The sequence below is a fragment of the Pinus tabuliformis genome, chromosome 3_1 (genome assembly GCF_031772625.1).
Source record: "Pinus tabuliformis cultivar Carrire ecotype Pingquan chromosome 3_1, CPIR1, whole genome shotgun sequence".
Lineage (NCBI taxonomy): Eukaryota > Viridiplantae > Streptophyta > Pinopsida > Pinales > Pinaceae > Pinus > Pinus tabuliformis.
This window is the reverse complement of record NC_142301.1, coordinates 441,603,816-441,629,728: the sequence shown is the minus strand read 5'-3', so window position 1 is coordinate 441,629,728 and position 25,913 is coordinate 441,603,816. Positions and strand designations below refer to the sequence as shown.

The window sequence follows — 25,913 nt, the reverse complement described above, 5'->3', positions numbered from 1 at the left end:
CTAGGGTCATTATTGACATCAATGACAACTTTATCCAACAAGGAAATGGATTAATTAATTTGAATTAATTGAGACAAATCGATTTTGCTCTAGTGATTTCTTGAAAAGTGTTTTTTAGAAGTCAAGATGATCTTAGCCATTAATTGGAGTTAGATCGTGTTCGATGATTTGCCTATGAGAGATTATAAGAGGAGATTGATGGGGCCTTTGTAGATAATTCAAACAAGCAGATTTGCAGTGATAGCGTGGGAGACACCAGCAGCGGGATTTCAACAGGCAAAATTGAGGAGAGAATTTATGGTGACATTCTTCACAGTGATTCCTGTTTTCCAAGAGAAAGGAGGCTGAATTATTCTGCAAGAGTGAGGCCGAGACAGGCAATGTGAATAGCCAGTTTATCTAGTGCGAGTTGTCGGAGACTTGTTTCAGTTGCCAGTTGCGGAACAATTTCCCAGAGGCAATGTGTGTTGCTCAATCAAGTTGTTGGAGGTAGTGTTATTCACGAGATTGATTTCCCTAAGACTGTGTGAATTGCTAGGAAGGACAATTTGCATTTTCAGTTCGCCAATGCGTGTTGCAAGAGGAAGTGTGAATTTCCTAGGAGAGGCTGAGTTGATTTGCTGAGGGAGATTCTTGATTTCCCAAATCGATTTGGTGGTCAGCTATAGTGAAGAGAAAAATTGTCTAAGTTTTGCCAATGTGAGGCAAGCGGTTTACGTAATCCTTGAATGGCTGAAGAAATAATATCCCCACACTACGATTTTTTTCCAGGGACTATTTTGTCCAAAAAAATTGGTGTCCAATTTTCATGTGTGTGTTATTTTCCCAGTTCCTGTATTAATTTTTGGTGAAATTGCAATTGTTTTTCATTCAGTATCTGTCGTAAGCTAATATATAGAAGACAAATTATTTGTGAAGATAGAAGAATAATAACTAGTAGCTACAATAGAATTTTCACAAGATGCATATTTGGTGACCAGCTGCAAATGTCTTCTCTAGTCTACTCCCTCCTTCTGGGAGAACCTTCTTGCCATGAACCTCGCTTTGTACTTCTTGACATTGCCATCAGTTGCATGCTTGATCTTGAAGTGTCAATCGAGAAGTGATCACAAACTTTCCCTCCAGCCTCGACACTATGGCCCACACATCATTACTCATGACGGAGCTATACTCCACCATGTCATCCTTCCAAACCTACTCATCTATAGCTTCCTCTAAAGTGGAAGGCTCAAACTCACTAATGTTACTTTTCAAGGCGAAATAAATGGAAAATCTCATTTGTGATCTACTTTTCCTGAAGTGTTGCTAAGTGCCTCAACATGCTCCTCATAATCTCTCAAGGTCGGTTTGGCCCATCTCGTCATCCTCCTGATAGAGCTAGAAGAAGCCTCTCACTCCTCTTCTTGATCTATAAGTTGTCCCTGTGTTGATGGTCCCACTCAACCTTAGGAGCCTTTTGCTCATGAACCTCTACCCCTCTTGGCTCCATATCATGAGATCTCCTAAAGGTCCTACGCTCCTCGAATCTAACATCCTGACTGATAATGACTCTCCTCTATCTTGGAATGTAGACCTTGTAGGCCTTTGAGACCTCACTACAACAAACAAAAATGCCCTTCTCTGATGAGGGCTCCAGCTTAGTCCTCTTCTCTATAGGAATGTGGACATAAACTGGACTGTCAAAGATATGAAAATGACTCACCTTCAATCTCACAACTGTAAACATCTCCTCAGTGTTTCGCTCCATTACTCTGTGAGGACTCCTATTCTGCAAATAAATAGCTATATAGGCCTCCGCCCACAAAAACATGGGAAATTTTTTATCATAAATCATTGCCTTTTCTACTCCTACCATGGTAATGTTCTTCCTTTCGGCAACCCCATTCTACTGAGGGTTGTAAGGCACTGTGAGTTCCTTCTTGATCCCTACCTCCCTGCAAAAATCTTGAAACTCATTGGAGGTATACTCGCCCCCATTATCAAATCTTAGTACCTTAATCTTCTTCCTAATCTGGTTCTACACAAGAGCTTTGAAGTAGATCCAAGTCTTTTTGGAATAGTCATCTATGAATGTCATAAAGTAGCTAGACCCTGTGATTGATTCCACTGACATAGGACCACATATATTTGAATGCACCAAATCCAATATCCCCTTGGACCTGGTCTCACTATGAGGAAACATTATCTTGGCATGCTTGCCAAGCGCGTACCTTGCATTCTCTGGAAAAATTGTAACCATCATTGATAACATAGCAACAGCCCTGTAGTGTAGGTCTCCCATCCTTCTATGCCAAAGCTCACTACGATAATCACCCTCATGTACAATAGCCTTCACCATCTATCCTCTCAACAAATACAGGTTGTTCTTCCTATTGCCAATTGCTCGACTCTTGCTGGGATCAACTCCTTCAGCCCAACAGCTACATCAACTCCAGTGAAGCTGACCTCTAATTCTGTGAGTTCCTTCTTGATCCCTGCTTCCCTACAAAAAACTTGAAACTCATTGGAGTTGTACTCGCCCCCATTATCAAATCGTAGTACCTTAATCTTCTTCTTAATTTGGTTTTCCACAAGAGCTTTGAAGTAGATCCAAGTCTTCTTGGAATAGTCATCTATGAATGTCATAAAGTAGTTAAGCCCTGTGATTGACTCCACTGACATAGGGCCACATATATTTGAATGCACCAAATCCAATATCCCCTTAGACTTGGTCTCACTATGAGGAAATGTTGTCTTGGCATGCTTGCCAAGCACACACCTTGCATTCTTTGGAAAACTTGTAACCATCATTGATAACATAGCAACAACACTGTAGTGTAGGTCTCCCATCCTTCTATGCCAAAGCTCACTACGGCAATCACCCGCATGTACAATAGCCTTCACCGTCTGTCCCCTCAAAAAATATAGGTTGTTCTCCTTATTTCCAATTGCTCGCCTCTTGCTAGGACCAGCTCCTTCCGCCCAACAGCGACATCAATTCCAGTGAAGCTGACCTCCAATTCTTTGTTCTCCATGGTTGAAACTAATAGGAGATTCTTTTACATCCACAACACAAACATCACTTGGTTCACCTCCCTGATATTCCTGGAGTCCATATAAAACTCAATGTTGCCAATGCCCTCTACTGCATGTTGAAAATTGGAGCAGCTATGGGACGTACTTCCCATGGGAACCCATATACCCCAAAGGAAGCCCATCTCACCCCAAAGGAAGAATTCAATTGAGAAAAAGAAATATTATTATTAATATGCTTGGCACTCTTATCATTTAATGTGGCACAAACTTTGGCTTCCATTCATCAAGTCAATATTTGGTAAATATATATTTAAGAAAAATACATTTAAATTGCAAGCAAATTTTAATTATGTTTCCCTCCAAGTCTCTAAAGTCGGCTCCATTTTTGGAGGATATATTTCACCAATTGAATGCCTATATAATAAGGTTATGGTAAGGTTCATGGCATATACATTCATCCACACAGATAATCTAGGATCTCAGTGGTAATGAAGTGGCTCGTATCTGTTGTGGATCACATCACCTCAATGGCTCATATCAACACAAGTAACTTGATCATATTTGTGGCTTGTTTCCTTTACAATGGCTTGGCTTCTTTATAATGGCTCATTTCATGTACTATGGGTCGTTAGTTTTTTGAAGCTCACATATCAAAGTGGCTCGCACTCTCTTATTTGAGGCAGCTCTACATTAGCTTGCATACCTATGGCCCATATCATGGATGGCTCTCATAATTGTGGCCCACATCTCTCATTCTATAACTCGTTGACATATAATGGTTCGTTGGCATGCCTCTATAGAACACATATTACTCCTGTGGCTTGCATCCTTACATGGTTTGTAGACATTACTCTCTAATTCACATTATTCATAAGATTGGTTCATTGTCATAATTTTGTGGCGGCTCGAATTCATAACTCGGTGCCTCATATAACTACTCCAATGGTCCACAAACATTCTTTGTGATTAGGCTATATGATTGTGGCTCGCATCTTCTCACTGGCTCACAATATTTACTTTGGATCTCTATGAATCTCTGAATCAATCCCTAAGGCTGACATTACTTATTTATGGTTTTTTTAACTATGGTTCACATTCCTTGGTTTGTATTGTATTTTCAATGGTTCATTATGGCTCGCATTATTCTGTATGTCTCACACACTTTATCTCAGTTGCTTGCATTAAATACCATTTGGTTATGATATGTGTTGAGAAATCTAGGGTAGCTAGATTAGGGTGATTTTTCTTACTTTGATAACTGCTTGTGATGTTCTTTTACTTGACTTTATGTACTAGTAGTTAACTTCTTCTTATATTAATTATTATAGCGTTCTTTTATCATCAAACAACTACCAAACAATGAAGATCATTGAGACGAGGACACAAAATGTAGGTTGCTAACCAGGGCCAAAACCTCTCCTCTTGAAAGGAAAACCCACAAGATCTCTTTTCTTCTTATAGAATCTTCAAATGACGAATTCCAAGACCAAAGACCCCTCCAGGACCAAGTCAGCTTCTCCTTTTAATGAGCTTGTCCTTCACAAAGTCAACCCAAGTCAAACTAGCTTCAATTCCTAAGATTTCGGCCTCACTTTAGATTCTCAATTTCTGCTTCAGGTCTACATTTTCAGCCCTTCCTACAATCTCTAATTTTTCGCACATGTGGGTAGATTAATGGCTGAAATGACCTTCTCTCTCCTTCGCTTGATGTGCTTCCTCTTCCTGGATAATTCGGCTTCCAAAGTAGGTCTTATTGGTACCGAAAATTCGACTTCTTGACAGTTTTGCAATTCGGTCTTACTACAGCCACAATGTGTCCTAATCCCACAGGTGTGAAGGATGGCCCAAAAACAGTCTTCAAACACTTTGCTTTCTTCTCCCTTTTATTCTCCTTCTTCTTCACTAGGTATTCCTTTCTTTTCTTGTGCTATATCGAACTTTCTTGGATGCTACTTTGATGAGGTCGAATTCTCCCTTATATATAGGCTTCTCATGGTGGTCGAATAGCCCTTATGAGGTCAATTTTCCATCCCTTGAAGGTCGACTTGTTGCATCTAGGCCGACTTGATCTTGGAGGGTATTTATGACTCAAATTGACTTACATAAAAAAAAATTACATGATACAAAGTGCCCAATGGGGTCTTTCATATATGATAATGACTCAATTGACTTCTTGACTCTATGACAAACCCTAGAAGCACTAAATGGGTGCTTAATCTACAAATAAAGTGACCTTGAGCATGAAACCCATCCTACAAAAATAATAATAATAATTTTTCTTTCTTTTTACAATATACAAGAATCAAGAGTACATTTCATATTTATGAAGACCAAACCTAGTGGCATATTCAACAATATGTTCACTATGATATTTGTATGGCTATGATGATGAAAGTGATGTATAACATTGATGAATAACCGTATGACATATGACAGTACGTCACTTGTGATTTCTTCAAATATATGGCAATGATGAAAGTATCGCATACATAGTGAGACAGCGCATTATATATAGTAAACCATGCTTATGTTGATAGAGTGAACTTCAATGTCCTTGTTGATGTTGATTTGGGGTAGCATAAGATGTGCTCCAGCCACGAAATTTGGTGGAGAGGTTGGGGCACATGAGATCTCCAATACCCAAAAAGGGTTTGGGTAGGTTCTAAACAGATCAGGAGATATTAAAATAATTAATATTTTTAATGGAGTCCCTAAGTCTAAACTTAGGGAAAATAAAATATTAATGTGTATTAATATGAATCTGTGTTAGAGTGGTCCAAAAGACATGGATCAAGCCAGATCTAATCTTAGCCATTGATTAGGGAGTTAATCTCGGTCGTTGAGATGTCAACAGGAAAAGTATAAGAGGAGGCTTGAGGGTCACTTGGAGAACACACCAGAGTGAACAGTCATTCTATTCTCTAGAGCGGGGTTTGCTAAGAGAGATAAAATTACTGATCTGAGAGCAGCTGAGGGGCATTAAGTACAGAGAGACAGAGAGGCAGAGATAGTGTCGGGATAGTAGCAGAGCAGCCAGAGAGAGAGAGAGAGAGAGAGAGGGAGAGACGCAAGAGCAGCGAGTGCTCACACAAGACCACGCAGAGGCAGCTAAGTGTTGCATAGAGCACCAGAGGGGCCAGCGTAGCTGATGCAGAGGCTCAGAGAGCTAACGCAGGGCCTCCTGAGGCTGACACAGGACAAGATAGGCTGACGCAGGACCAGTGCTGGGCTAGGAAAGGCTGATGTAGTCCAGATTGGGCAGACGCTGGGGTTTCTGGGGCAGATTGGTGCTGAGTAGCTGTCGGAAGGATTATCCAGGGTTTCAGCCAGTAGATTTGTCAGAAACTGAGAGGAATTACTGCCAAGGATATTCTCTGTTGGGTATTGTGATATTGCTTAATAAGAAAACCCTCAGATGGCTGCACCCGTTTTCTCACATTGGGTTTTTCCGGGGACATTAGTCCAAAAATAATGGTGTCATATGATGTGTTTGATCTTGTTTCTTTTAGTTGTTGATCTGTAATATGTTGAGCATGCACTAGTGTTTATTTTCTCCAAACCCAAGCAAGCGCTCAAAGAAAGGACTAATTGCAGACTCTTAATTTTGGTAAAATGTTAACAAATGCCAATGGATCCATAACATTTTCATGTTGACAATGAAAACTCCAAACTTTAACTGTATTATGAAAACCAGATGTAAGTATTAGCAACGTAATTAATATATTATCTATAGATATTAAAGAGAGTGCAAGCCGTGAGATGTCAATGCTTTATCCAGTTACTCTGAATGAGTTCTAAATTAAGTAAAATACACATAAAATTGAAGCATACGCATTTTACTGAAAGATCAACACCATAAAAGAAATAAGGAATAAAATGATTACCTTTCAACAATGCTCAAGCCCAAACCAGTCCCGCCATAGAGCCTTGTGGTTGAACTGTCTGCTTGAGAGAATGCCTTGAATACCTCCTTCTGTTTTTCTTTACTGATGCCAATGCCAGTATCACGTATTGAGAAAAGCAAGACGACCCTTTTATCTCCAACTTTATTATAATCTCCTACAGAAGGGCTTTCTATTCTGTTTCCTTCCTTTGATCTTGAATTATGAATGACTGAAGATATTCTAGGAACATCAACATACTGACTTTCCGTACTTTTATATTTACCACCCATGGACCTACCATGAGTTTCACCTATGAAATTACTTTCCTGCAAAAGAGATTCTCTGCTTATGCCTGATGTTCGGCTTTTCAAAGGGTAATTGCTGTGGTGTATTTCTCTTGTACTTTCTATTGCAGGTTTTATCATCAGCTTAGAACTACTAGTTACACTCTCTTGTGCAGTTGAGCATTCTGAAATATCTCCATAGTGTTTGACATACAGGTCAACAGACCCTTTTTGAGTGAATTTGATTGCATTTCCAACTGCAGCCAAAGTATTGATATATTAGCAAAAAATCGCCATATTTATCTTACTATGCACATCATGTTACTAATGCTGCATTGTCTTTTGGAAACAGTAATCTGTGAAAAGTCCAAAACATTCATCTTCCATCTTACACACTACAATATTTATGGTTCTAGTGGCATCAACTAAAAGATGTTTCTTTCTTGTTCTTTTTGGCGGGAAACTTGAAATAATAGGAAACCATGTGCCCAGTTGACAACTTGTTATTTATATACGACAACATTTGATTAGATTAGTGGAGAAGTCTCGTCTTTGACAAGTGAGAGAGTACATCTACTATGACATTTTCTAGATAACCCTAAGTAAAAGTTGTGTAGGCCTCGGAAATCAAACTGAGCATACAACTATTAACTTATTGATGCATAAAGAATTAGAAAAATGGTTTTCTCATTCAATATCGATTTAAAACACAAGGGCTATATAGAAATTCCATCCATAATTACAGTAGAAGTTTGATTATATATTTTGTGAATGTAGGTGGTTTGAAAAACACCACCTATTGTAGTTGGCAATAAATGTTTAATTTATTTGTTGTTCAATCTTTAGTTGATCTTTTAGTGAGAAAGAGGAAACAATTGAGATTTCCATGTAAAATTAATTTCTTCGAAAAGTATTGTATTCTTATCTTCCGTCAATGAATAGAATTAGCATGTGTCAAAACTGGTTCTTCAGAGCACTTATCTGTAACTTTTTTTCTTGGATGAATATCTAGTTTTAATTTAGAAATAACGATACTGAGAATATAGTTTCAGTTTCATAATGATTTGCTAGACCTCCTAATCTTAAAATCTGATGTCATATGCTGTAACAATCACTTACTAAAAAACATCTTTATGCTGCAATATTAATTAAGCAATTGTAGATAGAACATAAACCAAATGCACATTGGAAGACAGCCAAGAACAGGATGAGACACAGAGAATTTAGGTACAATGACCAGGGCAAAACCCACAAGGGGAAATCACAACCAGATTCTTCTTCTATTAGATTTCAATTGTTCGGCAGAGATACAAAGTACAATGATAGATCAAGAGAATGAGTAAGTTCACCCAAATCTGAATAGGTTGTAGCATGAAGATCACTGATAGCAGCAGCTGATGCAAACACTGAATCAACCTTCAAGTTGTGCTCTTACTCTCCAAATCTCTCTTCCTCACAATCTTCTTCAAGTCTCTCCAACTCTCTCTCTCAATTTTGAATCCTTCTTCCACAATGCACAAGTAGTAAGGGGAGAAGATATGAGACACATATATATGAGAGGAGCAAAGAATTCATGCCATAAAGGAGGAGCATGCCTTACAGTAAATCGTATGCTAAATAGGGAAGAGTAACTTAAGCCATTATGAAGAGAGGCAACACATGCCTTCAATGGAGGAATCTCACATGCCTTGAGGAGTGTAACTCATGCCCGTTTAGGCAGTGTAACTCATGCCATTAAGGAGAGAAGGTAATGAATGCCATTTAAGGAGAGGTACTCATGCCTTTGTAACTTATTCATTTAAGAGAGAGTGTAACATATGCTTTAAAGAGAGTGCGTAAGAGGAATCTTTTATGGCATGCCTTCAATGAGAGTGCAAGAGGAATATGCCAAGTCTTTAACGAGAGAGTAAGGGAGAGTGTAATGTAGAGTCGTGTGAGACATTAAAGAGAGAGTTGTGCAAAGTGTGAAGGTAAGGTGGCTTGAATTTCTTTTTGATAATAATATCAAAGTATCATGAGGATAGTGATAATATTGATAAAAACTAAAAATTAAACTATTAGGATTGATTAAAGATATGTTGAGTGATTTTCAATCAACTATGCTTGATTACCAATTGATACAAGGTGATTTTCTATTTTTGGAAAGTCATACATTAGATGCTAGACATGACTTTCTATTTTAGAAAGTCATGTTGAAGAATGTAACTAAGTTCGGTCTTCATAATTGTATTTATCAAAAGAAAGAAAAAAAAAATATTATTATTACAATGACTTATTAAAGCATGGGTTTCATGCTTAGGTCATCATTTTATAGGTCAAATTCCCCATTGAAGACTTCTAGGTTTTATACTGAGTCATCAAAGTCATTGTCCATTTAATGAGACCCTTCTTGGGCTTTTGAATCATGTAAAAAGAATTTTTATTGAGTCGAAAATGTAATTTGTCACCTCCACACCAAGTCGGCCTACAAGGGAACAATTCGACCCACATAAGAGGCTATATATACAAGTGCAGTTTGATCCATTTGCTCATTAACTCAACAAGTTCGATATACAAGACAAGAAGTGTAGGAAAAAGTGCGAAGTGCAAGGAAAGGAAGGAGAATTGCTGGAGAAGATCAAGTCAAAGTTTTTGGGCTCTCTCTCTCAAATTTCTTGCGAAGTTACTAGGTCAAATAATTTGCTGCTAGGGTCGAAGATTCTGCTACTGCCTAGGTCAAAGATTTTGTTGCATAGGTCGAAATTACGTTGTTGCATAGGTCGAAATTCTACTGTTGCAAGGTCGAAGATTTAGATCAAAGGTGCTGGAAGGAAAGGTTGACTTGGTGATTGGAGGAAGTTTGTGTCTAAGTCAAAGAGTCTTGTATCATCTCGTGAAAACTAATGAAGGAAGAAGTTTGACTGAGTTTTCCCCTAGATAGGGGTTTTGCCCTAGCTGAGTGCCTATATCTTGTGTCTCTTGTTCTTGTGATCTTCATACACACACATAATTTGGTAATTGCTTGATGAAAGATAATATAGTAAAGAAGTAAAAGAAACCAACATAATTCACAAGTAATTATCAAGAAAGAGAAATCAAACCCTAATTCTATTTGACATGGTGTCGGAGCTAAGGTCAAGAAAGATTGAAGATCACTATGTTGGCTTGGTTACTCCCTCTATAAGATACTTGAAAATGGGATTCAATATTGCAGGAAGTTGGATCAAAAGCACCTTCTACAACTTATTCAATAAGGTCAAAAGGAAAGGGTTCTTGGCTGCACTCACAAGTTCACTCAATGATGACAATGCATGGATTATTGATAGTGGAGCATCAAGGCACATGACAGGAGAAAGCAAACAACTTCACACTCTATCAAAGGAACCATCTTCTCATGCAGTGGAGATGGAAGACAACAAAAGTTATGCAATTAAAGGCCTGGGATCAACTTCTTTAAAGCTGGAAAATGGAGCAAAGTTGCATCTCAACAATATACTCTATGTTCCAGGTTTGAAAAAGAATTTACTTTCCATTTCCTGCTTAGAAGATAAGGGTGATAGAATTGCTTTTGTAGATGGAAAAGTTATGGTTTGGGGAATATATTCAAGCATTGATAAAGCTAGGATCATTGGAGTACGCGAAGGAAGTCTGTATAGAGTCATAACACCATCCCCTCAAGCCCTAGTTCACATGGAAATCAATCCTATTGAGTTATGGCATAGAAGATATGGACATTTACTTATAAGGCTACTCCCTCTCTCAATCAATTAGTTAATGGCATTCCCAATAGCAAAGAAGATCATGAAGGAGTATGCAAGGGATGTGCTTTGGGAAAGAATACAAGGAAACCATTTACAAACAGTGAAATGAGATTTAAGGAGATATTAGACCTCATTCATTCAGATGTAAATGGGCCTATGTCTGATAAATCACTTGGAGGTCATCTTTATTATGTGACCTTCATTGATGATCACTCTTTATTATGTGAGATGGCTCTATCTTCTCAGGAAAAAGGATGAAGTATTTGAGAAATTCAAGGAGTTTAGATCTGAAGTGGAAATCCTAACTGAAAGAAGAATAAAGACTTTTAGATCCGACAATGATGGGGAATTCACTTCCAAAGAAATGATTGCATATTGCCAAGAAGCAGGAAGTAAGAGGGAGCTCATTGTTCCCTACAATCCCGAACAAAATGGAGTGGTCGTAAGTAAAAATTGGACAATTGAAGAATGTATATGAACAATGATTTTTGATCAAGACATACCAAAATTTCTATGGGGCGAAGCTACAACAACAGCAGTATATATACAAAATAGAAGCCCTCATAGAATTCTTGACAATGTGACACCTGAAGAAGCATTCACAGAAAAAAAGCCTTATGTGGACCATCTCCGAATCTTTGGGTGTCCTGCCTATATCCACATTCCAAATTACAAACGAAAGAAGCTAGATTCTACAAGCATTAAAGAGATCTTCGTTGCCTATAGTCTTTCCTCAAAGGCATATAGAATCTACATCAAGGAAGGAACACATATTGAAGTAAAAGAAGGGATGTTATATTTGATGAAAATCATGCCTACAAAAGATCCAAAGTATTCCTATTGATTTTGATGACGAAGACATACAACTACTTGAAGAAGAAGAGCACTACAACAATCTTACTACAAATCACGAAGAAGAAGAAGAAGAAGGACCAAGTGAGCCTATTGACCACTACGTGTCAACTTCCCATAGAAGTACACCCCCTTTTCTTCGCAAAAGGGATAGTGCTTGATTGACGTGTTCGGACTCCGTGCCATTCAACAATCATCGTCGACTTGATCATATTATATTGTAAACCCAGTCTGCATGTGTGAATTGTAAATAATCTTAGCAGAGCTGAGTCATGTATGTAAATTGTCTAGGTGGACCTAATTTTCAAATGCTAATCTACGTTCTGGAAGGTTTTTTGTCTCACCAATCCATGATCGGCAGAGTTTTCCTTCAGCCTAACCCCAAAGCCGGAATGAATTTTGTCATTAGAATCTTAGGGGAATCCTAGTGCGTTGATCTGCTAGATTATAGTTGTGTCGCAGAACTGGGTGGTCTATGAGGGTCTATGTCAAATGGGTTTTCCCCCTTGAGATTTAAAATTGTAAAAGTCATGATGTAAAATGTCTTGAGGGTTAGAAAATGTTTTAATCCCCTCATAAGTCCTAGGTCCTAGGTGATTTTTCCAAAGGCTAAGTTCGAGAATCCATATTAAAAATTAAAAATTAAAAAAAAAATATATATATATATTAAAAAAAATTTAAAAAAATTAAAAACAATAAATAAATAAAAGATATAAATAAATAAATAAAAATACTAATAAAACCCTTACACGCATCACCTGCTCGCTGTTGTCCTTGCAGCTCCACACTGCCTCAAACCTCCAAAGCCTGCGTGCAAACCCATCAGATCAGCAAGCATCCTCTGCTCCCTTTTGCAACTACGCATCTCACCAGGCACCTGCAAAACTCACGCAACTTGCCTTGTCCCTCCGCCATCGATACTCCAGAACCCGCACAATCTCCTTCATCGCTTCCTCGTCCCTTCACGCTGCTCCTGGCACTGATCTACGTTCAATCCCTCTGTCGTCCAAGCCGTCGGCCTGACCTGCATATCAGCAAGCAAACAAAAAAAATGAAATCGAAAATTATTTTTTTTATGCGTGTTTCAGTTAGCGTATCAATTTTTTTTTTATAAAACATTTTGTTTCTTTTATATATACACAAAAAAAAAAAAAATAAAAAAAAAAAAAAACGATTCAGCGTAGGTGTTTTTTATGATAGATGTGTATGTTAGGTTTTGATTTTCGGCATAAACGATTGTAGCTTTGGTTTTTTTTTTTTACTCTAATAAATTAAAAATTCGATTTTCACGTTTAGTTTTGTTTTTCTTTTTTTATAAATCTCATATTTAAATAAACAAATAAATAATTAAAAAAAGGGTTAAAAGTTTCTTTTTATTTCTTTCATAATCTTAGTTCTTCCATTTTGATTTCAAAATTAAAAAATAATAATAATAATAATAAAAAGTTTAGATTAGAGTTAAATTTAAATTTTTTTTATTATTTTGATTTTTAGCTTAGAATTTTTATTTAAAAAATAAAAAATAAAAACAAAAAAAATTTACATAAATTAGGTGTTAGATTAGAGTTAAGTTTTATTTTAAGATTTAAATTTAATTCTTATTTTTTTATAGTTTAGTTAAGTTTTATTTTACTTAAAAAAAAGGGGGTTTCTTTTAATCTAGTTTAGACTTTAATATTATCTAGATTTTAATTTTTTGTTTCATTTATTTAGTCTTTAGTTAGCTTAGTTCAGTTTTATTTGAAAATATAAAAATATTTTGGAAATTTTTTGCCAGTTTCAGTCTTGGCTCAGGGATTTGTCATGTTTGTGATATATCTTTTTCGCTGAGGCTAAAATTTTGATGTGGGATTTATATTTATCATTTCTTTATGTGGTTAAACATGCTTAAATGTTCATTTGAAGATTAGCTACATGAATGTGATCTCTGGTTAGCATTTAAAATTACGTGGTTATTTAAAGCATTTAATCTTTCGAAATTTTAATTGCTGGAATATTGTTAAGCCATTGAGCGTTTATCGATTATCTCACATTTGGTAAAAGTTAATCTTTGTTATTTGATGGTAAACGATTGTTAATAAGTTCATATTTCTGCAACATTTGATAAATAATCGTTTAATCATTTATTTCATAAGGCACTGGTCTATTAACTTAATAAAATCAATTTAGTGCTTGTTTCCACTCGTGTCTCCCAACCCAACTGGCCCCCAGTTGGTCATTCATTATCCCATAGGGTCTACCCCCCTTAGCCGCGGGAGACAGGCTTAAACAGAGAGATCGGGGATCAGGGTGACATCCCCCGGTCTGAGCGTTGTCGTGACAATCTGTGGGACAACATTTTTTGGCGCTGTTGCCGGGGATAGAGTTTTTTCTGTCCTTGGTCCTTTTTTTTTTAGCTTTTCTGTGTTTCACTTCCTGTCTGGGTGGCGACTCCACTTCATATATTATCTACAAGAGTGTATACTAGAAGACATCCAAGCAGTCTGTGCAATCCTGCTCCTGATCCTGAAAGGGCCCTCAGAGTACGATTACACAAATTTTCTTCTCGTACACTTCTTGTTAACCTCGGACAAGAAGCCCTCTCTGATATCCATTTGCTTTTTACTAGTCCAATTGGGCACGACATCATGGATATGTATGCCCCTTGCAATTTTTCTAACATTCCAGGGTATCCCAATGCTCTTCCATCACTTGGGATAGATAAGTTGCCTAGCTTTCAGGGAGATAATGCGATTAGTGCAAATTCGCATCTGAGAGATTTTAGTATATGGATGGCCAAGTACGCAAGGTCTCCTGATTTCGATCATGAGGATGTCAGAATGACTCTTTTTATTTTAACTTTGGGGGGCGATGCTCATGAATGGTTTACTGAAAAGCCTCAGAATTCATTTGATTCCTTACAATCGATCATTGATGCCTTTAAAGAAAAGTATGGAGATAAGAGAGAGGGAAGACACCTTGTAAAAGCTATCAGCATAATAAAATAGAGAGAGAATGAAACTGTTGAAGAATTTAATAAAAAGTTTAATGGTATTGTCAGAGAATTACCTCAAGACTATAAACCTACCGAAAAATCTCTTCGAAATTTTTACATTGATGCCTTTAGTCCTGAGCCATCTTATGAATTAAGGCGTGCTAGACTTAATGATTATAGAGATTTCCAGACCTTAGCTATAGAGCTTGAAAAGGACAAGGCAGCATCTAGGAAGTCTAAGATCCCAGGGTTCAATAGGGCTGCTACGAAACTAAAAGAACCTAAAGGAAAAGTAGTTCAAGAGCCTGAAAGCGAACTTGTTCTCAAATTGCTTCAAAAGATTGAAACCATGGAAATTAATCATAATAAGGAGATAGCCACTTTGCAGAATAGGTTGGTCCAAATGGAAAGAGTACAAACACAAAATTTCCAGCCTCGAAATAATAATAACAGAAATAACATAAATTGTGTGGGATACTATGGAGCACTTTGATGCCCTTGACCTCAAAGCTATCCCAAGAGAGCAAAATAGTTTGGCAGATGAACTTGCCGTAGCTGCTACTACTTTCCAGTTATCTGATGAGCTAATTAAGGATAAGATCAAAATGGAAGTAATATTTAGACCATCTGTTCCAGATAACTCAGAGCATTGGCAAGTCTTTAATGATGAAAAGCAAGTCATTCGTTTTCTTAATAGTTTGGATGAGTTTGAGGATTTCCAGATAGATTCTGAGGAGGATGGATCTTTAAATCATGAGCATATCATAAATCCTACTCCTAGGAATGTGGTTGCCTTAGAGCAACATTTTGATCGGCATGATGCCACGAAGTTGAGAAAAGAAAATAAGATGAACCCAGGAGAATATCGAGATAAACATTGGTACTTCTGAGAACCCAAAGATTGTTAAAATCGGTAAAGGTACTAGTGTAGAGGAAAGAAAAAAGTTAACTAATTTACTTCACGAATATCGAGATGTTTTAGCTTTTTATTATAATGAATTAAAGGGCTATAGGGAAGATGTCATGGAACATACTATCCCCTTAAAAGATGAAAATGCTAAACCCTTTCGCCAGAAACTTAGGCAAATTAATCCTAAATTAGCCCCTTTGGTTCAGAAAGAGCATGCGAAAATGCTTGCAGCAGGAATTATTGCTCAAACCAGGCATTCAACATGGTGTTCAAATCTGGTGATTGTTAGGAAAAAGAACGGTACGATAAGGCTTTGTGTCAATTTCCGAAACCTTAATCTAGCATGCAAGAAAGATAATTACCCTTTGCCAAACATGGAGACTTTATTGCAAAGAGTAACCGGTTCTGGAATGATGTCGTTGCTAGATGGTTTTTCTGGATACAATCAGGTATGGGTTAAAAAGGAAGATCGTCATAAAACCACATTCACCACACCATGGGGTACTTTTGAATACATCAGAATGTCGTTTGGATTAACCAACGCTGGGGCTACATTCCAAAGGGCTATGGATTATGCCTTTAAGGGGTTAATCGGGAAGTTTATTGAGATTTACCAAGATGATCTTACTGTATTTTCTAAAGATGGTATCAGTCATATAAATCATCTTAGGCAGGTTTTCGATAGATGTAGAGAATACAGGATTTATTTGAATCCAGCTAAGTCTGTTTTTGGAGTAACAGAAGGGAAATTACTTGGCCATATCATTTCTAAGGATGGAATCAAGATTGATCTTGAAAGAATTGAAGCAATCTAGAAGATTCCTCTTCCTCATAATCTTAAATCCCTTCAGTCTTTCCTTGGAAAGACAAATTTTCTTAGAAGGTTTATTCCAACTTACGCAAAAATAGCTAAGCCTATTCAAAGTCTTCTAAAGAAAGATGCAAAATTTGTTTGGCAAGAAGACAGCAAAAAGGCTTTTCAAGAAATCAAATGTGCTATTGCAAGAGCTCCTGTCTTAGTTAGTCCCGATTATTCCAAGGATTTCATGATTTTTTCTTTCGCTTCTGAAGATACCATTGCTGGTGTCCTGTTACAAAAGAATAAAGATGGTCACGAGCAGCCTATTGCTTTCATGAGTAGAGCGCTTCAAAATTCTGAATTGAAGTACAACACCATGGAAAAGAAAGCTTATGCCCTGGTCAAGTCTTTTAAGCACTTCAAAACTTATGTGGGTTATTCTAAAATCATTGCTTTCGTCCCACATTCTGTTATTAAAGATATATTAACTCAAACCGATTGCTTAGGGACTCGCGCTAGGTGGGTTACTAAAATACAAGAATATGATTTAGAGATCAGACCCACCAAGCTAGTCAAAGGCCAAGGTTTGGCTCAAATGTTGACTGAAAATAACGAAAATATTCTTGGTTTGTTTTGTCTTAGCGATCTATCTTAGCCGGAATTGCAAAGATTAGGAGCATTGTTTTAAAAAACGGTCGTTTCGATACCGAAATGGCCGAGTTGATCCGAGTCGATACCCTCAGCCATGACTCGGCCTTTGAAACAGTACGTTTGGCCAAGTCAGCCATGACTCGGCCGAGTCATGGCTGACTCGGCCAACTCGGCCGTTTCTGTTATGACTCGGCCGAGTCACAAAAAGCCGGCCCAAAACACGTTAAACAACAATTTAATATTTTTTTAATGGATTTTTAAGGTGATTTCTGATTGGTTTGGACTCCAAGGTGTTACATGAATTTGCTAAATGTCATTTGGGGTCCATTTCCCCTCCCAAACCCTATTTAACACACTCAAATGCTCTCTACTATTGATATGCTATTCAAATTTCATGGTAATGTTAAATTCTTAAAAGTAAAAGTGACATTCTCCTTAATCTTCATTTTCATCCTTTTACTTAAATTTTTAACATTACCATGAAATGACTCAGGATGTTTGAGAGTGGTTTCGGCCTCATTGGATTTCATATGGAGAAAGTAGAATTTTAGATTTCATTCAAAATCCAGCAGACTTATCAGTTTTTTAGGATTTCAGGATTGGAGGATTGCAATGTTTCCATTGAATTTTGTCATGTATTAGGGTATGGAACTCGTATTTAATCAAGAGCACCAATCCCTCTATGTACCTTGATGTTAGTGACATTGGTTGTCGAACTCCTCTGGGATTCGCTCCCAAACCAGGCGCTTCTGAAAATGTCGGTCCCGCTCCCATTTTTGCTCCTGCTCCCAAGTAACACAAAGAAGAGAAACTGTTTGGATCAAAAACGGTTAAATGATCTAGTTTATGTCCAATACAACCTCCGGCTCAGACGAAACCATTTGTTGAACAAAAGACCTGATTCAAATCCCATTGTGTTGGAAGACATTGATCTAACATCAGATTGGGTAGTGGAGAGTCGTCCAGCAGAGTTTGATCTTGATGAGGATCTTGATTTAGATTTAGATATCGAGACCTCAATTGAACTTGAACATGCTGTTTAGTTGAATGCAGATCCCAATCCACCATCCTCAGTCTCACAGCCAGCAAGGACTCCAGTTGTAGGTGCTTCCTCTGCTCAGCCACGACAGAAGCGCAGCCGCATATCTACTCTATCTTAGCTTGCATCTGCTGCAGTTGCACAGCCTGCTAGTGGTACCACTTCTACAGCTGCAGTTGGAGATGATGATGATGAGGAGGAGCCATGGACCCCCTGTCTGACTCTGATGATGATCCAGAGATTGATCGACATGATCTTGGCTCCTCTGGCAATAGCTACTAGCCAGTAGTTGTAGTACTAGTACTGGAGTCTGGTCACAGTTTACTTTTGTTGTAGAGGCCATTTCTAGCCTCCTTGGTTATGTGTTTTTTGTTTTGAGTCTTTGATCATGTATGACAGTTGACTATGTATTGCCATTGGGTACCATTTTGATATAATGGATTGGTTCATGAGCCTACTTTGATCATATGTTGTCTTCCATCTATATTATAATGTTGTGTGTTTGGAAACATGAATGAAAATCTCTAAAATTATGTTTAAAATCTTTAAAATTATGTTTTTTTATAAAAAAAATAAATATTTAATGTATTTTTTACAACGACCGAGTCATTGAAATCGAGCCGGCCGAGTCATTACCGTTTCGGAGTCGGAGTCGGAGTCGATCCTCGGCCGAGTCGGAGTCGGAGTCGGAGTCTTAAAACATTGATTAGGAGAGCATGAGTGGTACAAGGACATAGTTTATTACTTGATGAATCTTACATGTCCTAACCATTTAGCTGCTCATAAGAGAAGGGCTCTTAGACTAAAAGCCACTAAGTACTGCCTTATGAAGGATGGCCTTGGATGAAAAATCCTGGGGGCATAGTGCTTAGGTGTGTTGATGACATTGAGACCAAGAAATTAATCTCTGAGTTTCATTCAGGATTTTGTGGTGGTCATTATGCTGCTAGAACTACCGCCCAGAAAATTCTGAGCGCTGGTTATTATTGGCCTTCAATTTTTTCTGATGTGCATAAGTTTGTAGCTTGTCAAGCCTGTCAACTATTCACTGGGAAACAGAAGTTGTTGCCCTGCCCTTACAACCTGTCATTGTAGAGGCACCTTTTCAGCATTGAGGTCTGGACTTCATCGGGAAGTTCCATGAAAATTCTAGCAATGGCTACTCATGGATGTTCACTGCTACGGATTATTTCACTAAATGGGTTGAAGCCATTCCTGCTAAGAATGCCACTGAAAAGGTTATTATGGATTGCATTGAAAATAACATCATTACTAGATTGGTGTCCCTACTAAGATCAAATTACCATCCTCAGGGTAATGGTCTGGCCGAATCAAGTAACAAGAATCTCATAACCATTATCAAGAAGATAGTAGGAGATAATAACAGATCATGGGATAGCAAAATCAAGTATGCTTTATGGGCAGATAGAATCACTAAGAAGAAAGCTACCGGTAAATCTCCCTTTGAATTAGTTTATGGCTTGGATGTAACCTTACCTGTGCACCTGAAATTGCCAGCTTATCAACTCCTTCAAAAAATTTCTACTAATAAAGATGTTGTTCAGAATAGAATAGATCAGATTGTGGAGTTAGATGAAACTCGTAGGACAGCTTTTGATGCTATATGTAAAAATCAATCTAACATTAAGAAAAGCTTTGATAAATTCTCTCGATCTAGATCTTTGCAGGTGGGAGATATGGTACTTCTTTGGGATCGCAAGAATGAAAAACCAGGAAAACATAAGAAGTTCGACAGTTTGTGGCTGGGACTGTACATCATTCGAGATATAGCTGGACCAAACTCATTCCACTTGAGCAGATTGGATGGCGAACCACTTGATCTACCTGCGAATGGCCAAATGCTCACGCTGTTCTTCAAAGATGATATCTGATGCCATAGAGCATCCTTTGTATTGTATTTCTAACCCTACTCTAGGTTATTTCAGCATTTTATTTTTGTTTTAGGATTGGATTTATTTTCCTAGTTAATAAATGAAGAGCTTATATCTTTCATGTGCTTAAATGTTATATGATGATTTTTGGATGGACGCTACTTATTTCTGTTGTGCGTTGCATGGATGCAGATTCTGGATTCTCACATTCCTGCAGTGCAGCAACATGTCCCCAAGTAGAGCCAGATGTTGACCACTACGTGTCAACTTCCCATAGAAGTACACCCCCTTTTCTTCGCAAAAGGGATAGTGCTCGATTGACGTGTCCGAACTACGTGCCATTCAACAATCATCGTCGACTTGATCATATTATATTGTAAACCCAGTCTACATGTGTGAATTGTAAATAATCTTAGCAGAGCTGAGTCATGTATGTAAATTGCCTATGTGGACCTAATTTTCTAATGATAATCTACGTTCTGGAAGGTTTTTTGTCTCACCAATCCATGATCGGCAGAGTTTTCCTTCAGCCTAACCCCAAAGCCGGAATGAATTTTGTCATTAGAATCTTAGGGGAATCCTAATGCGTTGATCTGCTAGATTATAGTTGTGTCGCAGAACTGGTTGGTCTATGAGGGTCTTGACTCTATGTCAAATGGGTTTTCCCCCTTGAGATGTAAAATTGTAAAAGTCATGTAAAATGTCTTGAGGGTTAGAAAATGTTTTAATCCCCTCATAAGTCCTAGGTCCTAGGTGATTTTTCCAAAGGCTAAGTTCGAGGATCCATTTAAAAATAAATAAAAAATAAAAATAAATATATATATATATATATATTAAAAAATTAAAATAATAAATAATAAACAATAAAAAAAGATTTAAAATAAATAAATAAATAAAAATACTAATAAAGCCCTTACACGCATCACCTGCTCGCTGTTGTCCTTGCAGCTTCACGCTGCCTCAAACCTCCAAAGCCTGCGTGCAAACCCATCAGATCAGCAAACGTCCTCTGCTCCCTTTTGCAACTACACATCTCACCAGGCACCTGCAAAACTCACGCAGCTTGCCTCGTCCCTCCGCCATCGAAACTCCAGAACCCGCACAATCTCCTTCATCACTTCCTCGTCCCTTCATGCTGTTCCTCGCGCTGATCTACGTTCAATCCCTCTGTCGTCCAAACCGTCGACCTGACCTGGATATCAGCAAGCAAAAAAAAAAAAAACAGAAATCGAAAAAAAAAATTATGCGTGTTTCAGTTAGTGTATCAATTTTTTTTTTATAAAACGTTTTGTTTTTCTTTATACACAAAAAAAATTAAAAAAAAAAAAAAAAATCGATTTAGCGTAGGTGTTTTTTTATGATAGATGTGTATGTTAGGTTTTGATTTTCGGCATAAACGATTGTAGTTTTGTTTTATTTTTTTACTCTAATAAATTAGAAATTCGATTTTCAGGTTTAGTTTTGTTTTTCTTTTTTTTATAAATCTCATATTAAAAAAAAAAAAACAAAAAAAGTTAAGAGTTTCTTTTTATTTCTTTCATAATCTTAGTTCTTCCATTTTGATTTCAAAATTTAAAATTTAGAAAAATAATAATAATAATAATAAAATAAAAAGTTTAGATTAGAGTTTAGTTTAAATTTAATTATTTTTTTTTATTATTTTGAATTTTAGCTTAGAATTTTTATTAAAAAAAAAAAAACAAAAACAAAACAAAACAAAAAATTACATAAATTAGGTGTTTGACTAGAGTTAAGTTTTATTTTAAGATTTAGATTTAATTCTTATTTTTGTTATAGTTTAGTTAAGCTTTATTTTACTTAAAAAAAGGGGGTTTCTTTTAATCTAGTTTAGACTTTAATATTATCTAGATTTTAAATTTAAAGTTTCATTTATTTAGTCTTTAGTTAGCTTAGTTCAGTTTTATTTGAAAATATAAAAATATTTTGGAAATTTTTTGCCAGTTTCAGTCTTGGCTCAGGGATTTCTCATGTTTGCGATATATCTTTTTTGCTGAGGCTAAAATTTTGATGTGGGATTAATATTTATCATTTCTTTATGTGGTTAAACATGCTTAAATGTTCATTTGAAGATTAGCTACATGAATGTGATCTCTGGTTAGCATTTAAAATTACGTGGTTATTTAAAGCATTTAATCTTTCGAAATTTTAATTGTTGGATATTGTTAAGCCATTGAGCGTTTATCGATTATCTCACATTTGGTAAAAGATAATCTTTGTTATTTGATGGTAAACGATTGTTAATAAGTTCATATTTCTGCAACATTTGATAAATAATCGTTTAATCATTTATTTCATAAGGCACTGGTCTATTAACTTAATAAAATCAATTTAGTGCTTGTTTTCCCTCGTGTCTGCCAACCCAACTGGCCCCCAGTTGGTCATTCATTATCCCATAGGGTCTACCCCCCTTAGCCGCGAGAGACAGGCTTAAACACAGAAATCAGGGATCAGGGTGACAGCCCCCGGTCTAAGCGTTGTCGTGACAATCTGTGCGACAACAGAGCCTATTCAACCTGTGATCATACCCAACACAAGGAAGAGGCCAAATTGGTTAAAAGCTACTCTTGAAGATGCCAAATGACATGGAGTTGCGAAAGGAATATTTACAAAAAGAAAAAGACAAAAAAAATATTATGGATATGTTGCATAGATGACAAAACTAATAGAAGTTGAACCATCTACATTTGAAGAAGTCACTCATCAATAAGTATGGAAGAAGGCAATGCAGGAAGAATATCAATCCATCATGAAGAATGGGGTTTGGGAAATCATTCCTAGACCAAGTGACAAATCAGTTGTCACTTCTAAATGGATCTACAAAATTAACCACGCTATTAATGGAAGCATAGACAAGTACAAAGCTAGATTTGTTGCAAGGGGTTTCTCTCAAAAAGAAGGCATAGATTATGAAGAAACCTTTGCACCTACGGCAAGATATACTACTATAAGATCCTTGGCTTCGTTGGTTGCTATAATGGGGTAGAATATCCATCAAATGGATGTAAAAACAATATTCCTAAATGGAACCATCGATGAGGAAGTATACATTGAACAACCTGAAGGCTTGGAAATAAATAGCAAGGACACTCGTGTTTGTAGACTCAAGAAGGCCCTATATGGTTTGAAGCAAGCTCCTAGGCATGGTATGCAAGAATGGATGCATACCTTCTAAGAATTGGGTTCATCAAAAGCATTGTTGATCCAAACCTCTATATCAAAGTTGTCGATAATGAACTAGTCATTATTTTACTATATCTGGATGATCTATTTATTACAAGTGTAGAGCAAAGGATACAAGAATGTAAGAAGATGTTGGCAGTCAAGTTTGAAATAAAGGATTTGGCACTGATGCACTATTACCTAGGTCTGGAAGTATGGCAGAGACCTATGGAGATATATCTCGGGCAAGGAAACTATATAATCAAGTTAGTGCAGAAATTCAGTATGATGGATTCCAAGCCCATGACTACTCCCATGATCACCAATCTCAAGAAGTTGAGAAGCTCTGACTCAAGTCTTGTAGATATTACCACCTATCGTAAGTTGGTGGGTTCTCTGATGTATCTGGTAAATACTAGATCGGATATATGCTTTGTTGTAAACATTCTTAGTCAATTCCAGTTGGACCCTCGTCATGATCATTGGATAACTGCAAGGCATATATTAAGGTATCTATGTTGCACTATACATCAATACCTAAAGTATGACAGCAAGGAAGTCAAGTTAACAGGTTTCACAAATTCAGATTGGGGTGGCAATGAGACTGATGAAAGAAGCACTACAGGTGGACGTTTTAGTTGTGCTATGATCTCATGGATGAGTTGAAAGCGAGATCCTATTTATTTAAGTAGTGTTGACGCTGAGTATGTGGCTACATGTGAAGCTGGAAAAGAGGTTGTATGGTTAACGAAACCTCTCCCAGATTTGTTTGAAAAGCTTCTAAGTCCTATTGTGATAAATTGTGATAATCAAAGTTGCATCAAGATGGCCGAAGATCTTGTGTTCCATGCAAGGACGAAGCATATCAACAATAAGTTCCATTACATTAGAAGCTTAGTGCAAGATGGAGTCATGAAGCTACAGTGTGTCCCGCCCGACGATCAGGTAGTTGATTTGTTAAAAAAGTCTCTTCCTCATAAGAAGTTTGAATATCTTAGAAGCATGCTTGGTTTAGTTGATATCACTGATCTTGTTGATGACAAATATTTGGAAGAGAAATGTTGAGGCTTTGTGTAAGACACATTACCTGGGAGGACATTTGGTCGGCCTATATATGTTTGATGTCTTGATCCGGAAGAGGGAGGGTGGCGTTGGTCCTGGAGCTCTGACCTTGGATATGCACCTGGATCCCTAGGTTGATGGTTAGCAAGTAAGCCTGACGGTACCTAGATTGGTTGAAAGCTTTAGTCCATCTTAGTCCCACCCGGATAGATTGCCCTGGTCAGGAATCTACTCTGTGGCACTGCGTGTGCCTAAACTCCCCATAGTTCTTATGTTTTGAGATCTTCCTTGTACTTGTATATATGTGTAAATTATGGTTAAGAGGGAGTGTTGAAGAATGTAACTAAGTTCAGTCTTCATAATTATATCTATCAAAAGAAAGAAAAAGAAATTTTATTATTATTGCAATGACTTATTAAAGCATAGGTTTCATGCTTGGGTCATCATTTTACAGGTCGAACTCCCCATTGAGGACTTCTAGGTTTTATATTGAGTCATCAAAGTCATTGTCCATTTAATGTGACCCTTCTTGGGCTTTTGAATCATGTAAAAAGAAATTTTATTAAGTCAAAAATGTAATTTGTCACCTCCGCACCAAGTCAGCTCTTCCAGCAAGGGAACTCGGCCCCTTCTCTAGCACTTCGGACCCCTGAAATAGACCCAAAATAGTCCTCCTTTTACACGTTGTCCCTGCCTCTTCTTGTTGCGGCTACCACAAGGAATTATCCTCCTTCAACAAGCTCTCTTCCTCCACAAATGGATGCGAAGAGCTATCATAGGCTAGGGCTTGCTAGGACTGCGACTAGGGCTGCTAAGACCTCCTCCATATTTGCATAGATCCTCCTTCTTAGCAGTGCATTAGGGCATCCTCCTTCTTAGGATTGCATTAGGGCATCCTCCTTAGGACCGTGTTAGTGCTTGTAGAGACTGCGTCTAGGGCTTCTTAGGACTGCATTAGTGCTTGTAGAGACTGCTTCTAGGGCTTCATACTAGGGCTCCTTTACCTTCTAGGTTTTAGGGCTTCCTCTCTTAGATTTCTCCTCCACTAAAACCCAGAACAAGTGGAGAGAAATCAAGAGTGAAGTGTGTGTGAAATGACTCTCAAGTCATCTCCTTTTATACTAAAACATTGAGCACATGTGGGGGTTATTTGGTTGATGGCCAACCTTGACGAATTGTCTTATAACACAAATAAATTCATAACTCCATGAATACTTATCGGAATCAGATGATCTTTAGATCAATCCTACACCTCTCGATGAGAGGGATCCAGAAAAATATCAGCTGTCATAAATAAGATGACCCACGTGGAGTTTGGCCCTACTTGCCAATTTTAACACAACTTCATCAAATGTTACATCCCTGCTAAATTCTATAGTTCTTTGACCATGCATGTATATTCTATAAGCTTTATAATTTTCACAATAGTCGACAAATATATCTTCTTACTTGAAGCTTCTAGCTTGTTCCTCTTTTCCTTTGGCACATGAAAGTAGACAGGGCAGCCAAAGATCCTCAAGTGCCCAGCCTCAAGCTTTTCACCAATGAAGACTTCTTCAGGAGTCTTGTTGTTTAAGGCTCAGTGTGGAGATCTATTTTGGACATAGATAGCAGTGTTAGCAGTTTCTCCC

General features: G+C 37.4%; 1 protein-coding gene across 1 annotated transcript in view; it reads right to left on the bottom strand.

The window, feature by feature from the left end:
• The window catches only part of LOC149187648 (histidine protein kinase NIK1-like), a 328,474-nt gene that overhangs the window by 149,375 nt on the left and 153,186 nt on the right, over window positions 1-25,913 (bottom strand). Inside the window, exon 6 of the mRNA XM_089411420.1 lies at window positions 6,900-7,440. Coding sequence (XP_089267546.1) covers window positions 6,900-7,440 — 541 coding nt within the window. The remainder of the gene's footprint in view (window positions 1-6,899; window positions 7,441-25,913) is intronic.